This window comes from Elephantulus edwardii, unplaced genomic scaffold, assembly GCF_000299155.1.
Source record: "Elephantulus edwardii isolate Elephantulus edwardi_28Jun2011 unplaced genomic scaffold, EleEdw1.0 scaffold00042, whole genome shotgun sequence".
Taxonomy (NCBI): Eukaryota; Metazoa; Chordata; class Mammalia; order Macroscelidea; family Macroscelididae; genus Elephantulus; species Elephantulus edwardii.
Genome location: NW_006399792.1, coordinates 18,199,467 through 18,204,541, shown reverse-complemented (window position 1 = coordinate 18,204,541; position 5,075 = coordinate 18,199,467). Strand labels below are relative to the sequence as shown.

Genomic DNA, 5,075 nt, shown 5'->3' with positions numbered 1-5,075 from the left:
CTACAATATGAATAGACACTTCACAAAAAAAAGATATTCAGATGGGAAAACAAACATAAGGAGAAATGTTCAAAATCCTGAGCTCTCAAAGAGATGCAAATAAAAGCAACTATGAGATACCATCTCACCACAGTAACAATAATAGCAAAGGGCAAGAGAGCAGCAATTAAAAAATGCTAGGGAGGTTGTGGAGAGATTGGAACCCTTATTTACTACTAATGGGAGTAGTACCACTATGGAAGACGCTATGTTGCTTTCTCAAAAAGTTGGAAATAGAAATATCATTTTATCCAGCAATTCCACTACTAGGAATATACCTTAAAGAAATCAGAGTTGCCACCCAAACAGATATATGCACACGTTTATTGCTGTGTTAGCAATAGAACAGAGATGGAAGCAACCCAAATGCCCATCAACAAACTAATGGATAGAAAAACTATGGTATATTCACACAATAGAATAATATACAGCTGTGAAAAACAAGGAACTCAAAATATTACACAACATGGGTGACTCTAGAGGACATAATGCTGAGTGAAATACCTCAGTCACAAAAGGGCAAATACTGCATAATATAGATTAGGCATTATTTGTTGACAACAGTTCAGAATAAGAGGTATATAGCAAAATAGACTGAGGGGGGTAGGGAGGAAATTATGTGGCAAAGAATGAATTATTTTTAAAGTGAAATAGCGGGAGTGAGAGGGAGGAAAATGTGCAACAATGAATGAATGAAAATCCAACTTTTCTGTAAACTTTTGTTAAAATCACAATTTTTTTTAAAAGGGAGGGAAATTCCAAAGAACCAACCAATATTACTCCCTCAACCAAATTGCTCACTCATAATCACTTACGTTGAGTCAGAACTTCTAACTGACCCTCTACTACGTTTCTCACATTCAACATAAGTTGAATGGGAGATTACCTATCTTTCTCCAGTGAAGCTGTTGATAGATTGAATGGTGAGAGAGGCAAAGCCTTTTGAGTTAGCAGTACAACTCCTTATAGATATGGGGCCACTAGAGATCCCTAGAAAACTGCTGGAGTTAATAAAGGAATTCTTTAAAGTTGCATAGTCTAAAAACAACAAAATCAGTTGTATCTCTACACATGAATAAAGACCAATCTGGGTAAGATTAAGGAAACAATTCTATTTACAAAAGGATCTATTATTGTTTTTTATACTGTTTCAAGTGTCATTAACAGAAATCTTGTCTAATTCTGCACCATCCTCATAATCTCCTCTATGCTTAAACCCACTGTTGCAGTCATGTCAATCCATTTCACTGTGAGTATTCTTTGCTAACCCTCTGCTTTTGCAAGCATGCTGTTTTTCTGCAACCATCAGTTATTAGAAAAAACTCAAGTCAAAATCACAATCAGATACCACTTTACACTCACTCACTCACTACTCTTGAGTAGAAACCAACTCATAGATGACTCTCAAGTAGACCTTCAGTAGATCATATATCACTACAACAGGAGATTGCCCATCTTTCTACTGTGCAGCTGATGGTGGATTCAAACTGCAATAAGGCATCACCTTCAGGTTGGCAGTGCAATTCCCTACATCACCTGCACTCCCCTCACATTCAGTAAGATGGCTATTACCAAAGAAACAAAACCACAAATGTTGGCTAGGATATGCTAAAATCATCCATTACTGTTGGAACTGTGAAATGGTACAGCTGTTGTGGAAACAGTTAAACAGAAAATAACTGTATGATCCAGTAATTCGACTCCTATGTACAGATCTAGAAGAACTTAAAGCAGGCAGTTAAATAGATACTTGCACATCCGTGCTCTTTTCTCCATGATTCACAAAAGCCAAAAGGTAGAAGAAACACCTAAATGAACCCACAGATCAATAAACAAATCAATGTGGCTTATACATACAATGGAGTATTATTCAACTATAGAAAGAAATGAAGTGCTGATACATGTTACAACATGGATAAATCCTGACAATGTTACATTGAGAGAAATAAAGATATAAAACGATAAACCCTTTTTGTCATACTTATACAGCATATTTAGAACAATGCATGGATACCAACGTTTATTAGTGGTTTACAGGAACAGATAGGAGGGAGGAAGAAAAGGAAGCTATTGTTTACATGCTACATTGTTTCTGTTGTTATCAGCTGTCATTGAGTCAATTCTGACTGATGATAAACCATATGTACAAAGAAGAACAAACTTCTCCAAAGTGTTTGTCATCAAGTGTTCAGGCTTTACTTCTGAGGCAGTTACAGTAGATTTGAACTACTAACTTTTGACTTAAAGTCCAGAGTTTAACTATTTGCAACACTGAGGGACATATTTTTTTTTCTTATACACTCAAAATAATGATAAAAGTGGAGACATTATGAAATTCCAGTATTTTTCTTGGCTTAATGCTTTTCTAAAATAAGGAATATTGAAACAGAGCTAGAGGAATCTTCTATACTGGAATGGCTCCAGTCTGAAATACATTATTATGTTAGCTGTATTTTTTTTATTTTCAATAACTCTTTCTGTTTAGAGCAATATAATCCTAAATTCACAGATTTGGTAATTTGGCTGTATAACTAGGATAAATCAGTCTCTGAATCCCAGAGCTTGAATATGTAAAATAAGAGCAAAAATACTAACATTTTACTTCAATAGGAAGAATAAACCAAACAGAAATTCCAAAATATTGTTTAGTAAATAGAATAATTCTATATATAAAAAAAGAATCTCCCATGGGAACTTCAATATAAAAGCAATTACATAAATGTTCAGAGGCTCTTAAGCAAATGTACTACTTCAGATAGCGTTTTTGTTTTGTCATTAATAGTTACCTGCAAGATTGTCAAGCATGAAGTTCAGTAGCTTTCGGGTTCCATCTGGGTCCTGGTATAAATTGAGAATATCCTGTGATAAAGGATTGCCTAAAACAAAAGACAAATCAACTTGATAAATTTACGTTATTTAATCCATTACATAGGTAAAGAAATCATACTAATTTAAATAAATACTTTCTTTGTAAAGACTGTCCAAATAAAACCCTTTTAGAGTTATATATGTTTCTTGAATTTAAACATAGTATTATCAATCATGATCTACAGTCAAGTTCGCAATTTCAGTTCATCTGCCATTCTGTAAGAAAAGGTTAAGGCAATCTGCTTCCCTAAAGATTTAAAGCCTCGGTAATTCTATGAGGCAATTCTACTATGGCCTATGGAGTCCTGTGGAGTTGCTGTAAGTTGTAATGGATTCAAAAAAGCTATGTTTTTTTCCGACCTTAAGACAACTCTACAGATTTTACATTTGAGATTAAAGACACAGAATTCTAACTGAAAGGCAAATAACATTATCTGAAAAATAATAAATGAGATCTTATGAAGAAGTTATTCTCTTGGAATACAAATGCTATGAACTTGTGAAATATATGGGAAAAATAAGAATATGGTTTTATCCATAGTCAGGAACATATGAGCACTAAAGCTATGTATTTCTTAAATATCAAGACTAAATAATTAAAGTAAACCATGTTCTTACTTCCTTAAGAAATAATGCATTGCAGACTTTCAAAAAGATTTGGTAAAAAAAAAAATAAACTAGCAGAAATGAAGATTCTAATTGCTAGAACAAAACTAACAATGCAACAGACAAACACCAAAATGGTTAAAATTAAAAAACAACCAATAAGTGTTTGGATGCACATAAATTATGTTTCACATATCTGTGCTGGCAGAGTGCAAAAAGAACTATTTTTAGTATCTGGATGACATCTTCAAACTGACTAGAAATTGGACAAAGGAAACATCCTTGAGGTAATTCACACATTGCCACAGAGCTGGTTAAAAGATAGCAACCCCTCCACATCAGGTTTCGGAGGCTATAAAGTTTTACAAAGAGACTGTCTTTCTCGTATGGAGCAAAGCTGGCATAGAACTGCCAACCTTTCCATCAACAGCCTGATTACATAGGCACTATGCCATGAGTGTTCATTTAGGGTGACAAAACTCTCGAGATTAGATAGATAGATAGATATAGATAGATAGATAGATAGATAGATAGATAGATAGATAGATAGATAGATAGATAGATAAGCTATAGATATACATATACATCTAGATATAGATATACATATAGATATCTTTACTAGTGAGTTGGGAGATTTCCTATCTTCTTCCACCAGAGCCACTGGTGGATTCAAACCACTAGAGGTGTGGCTTCTGGGTCCAGCACAATTCCCTACAGTCTCTATCACCAGAACTCTCCACAAAGATAATTACCTTTGTCAAAATTTATCAAGATGGATACTTAAAACATTTAAGTGTTTCATCACGAAGAGTCAAGAACCAAAAAGTATAAGATACTTCCAAATCCACCAGATGCTCTGCTAGAGAAGGAGGGGCAATCTCCTCCTGTGCCAGTCAGATTCGATTAACGGTATACAATAAGAAGAAAGGAAGTATAAAATACTAAAAAATTAGAAAGTTAAGCAAATGAAGGCTTTAGATATTAAACTGGAGTTCTAGAAAGAGACCTAACAGGTAGTAAGTGAAAAGCATTATTTGAAGACAAAAAAGCTGCAAACTTTCAAAAGAGAATTTACGCATCTCTGACAGTTTAAATCCACTAGTAGCTCTAATGGAGAAAGGTAGTCTGTTCCCAGTTGCCCACTGTGATTTACAGCCTTCCAAATCACATATAGGGAGCTCTGGTGGCCTAATGGCAAGAAGCTATGCTCCAATTCAAAGGTACACAGTTCAAAGTCCACCAACTACTCTACTAGAGAAGGGTGGGCAATCTCTTCCCCTGCATTAACTGCCTATGAAAACCTGCTAGAGGGTCACCTATGGGTCAATTCTGACTTGATGGTACACAACAACAACAACCTAAGTCAGAATTGACTGAATAACAGTTGTTTTTGTTGTTGTTGTTGTTGTTGTTATGTGCCGTCGAGTCATTTGCGACTCATAGCGACCCTATGTACAACAGCCCTAAACCATGCTCTATTCTGTGCCAATCTCATTGCCTCTGACACACCCATCCCGATTACCCCAGTCACTGAATCAATCCACCTTACAGAGTGTCTTCCC

The 5,075-nt window shown here is 35.2% G+C and overlaps 1 protein-coding gene across 1 annotated transcript in view; it reads right to left on the bottom strand.

Annotated features, from left to right (window-relative positions):
- CNOT6L (CCR4-NOT transcription complex, subunit 6-like) overlaps nucleotides 1-5,075 on the bottom strand; it is an 86,448-nt gene that overhangs the window by 53,077 nt on the left and 28,296 nt on the right. The window contains exon 4 of the mRNA XM_006885296.1: nucleotides 2,826-2,915. Within this exon, the coding sequence (XP_006885358.1) occupies nucleotides 2,826-2,915 (90 nt within the window). The remainder of the gene's footprint in view (nucleotides 1-2,825; nucleotides 2,916-5,075) is intronic.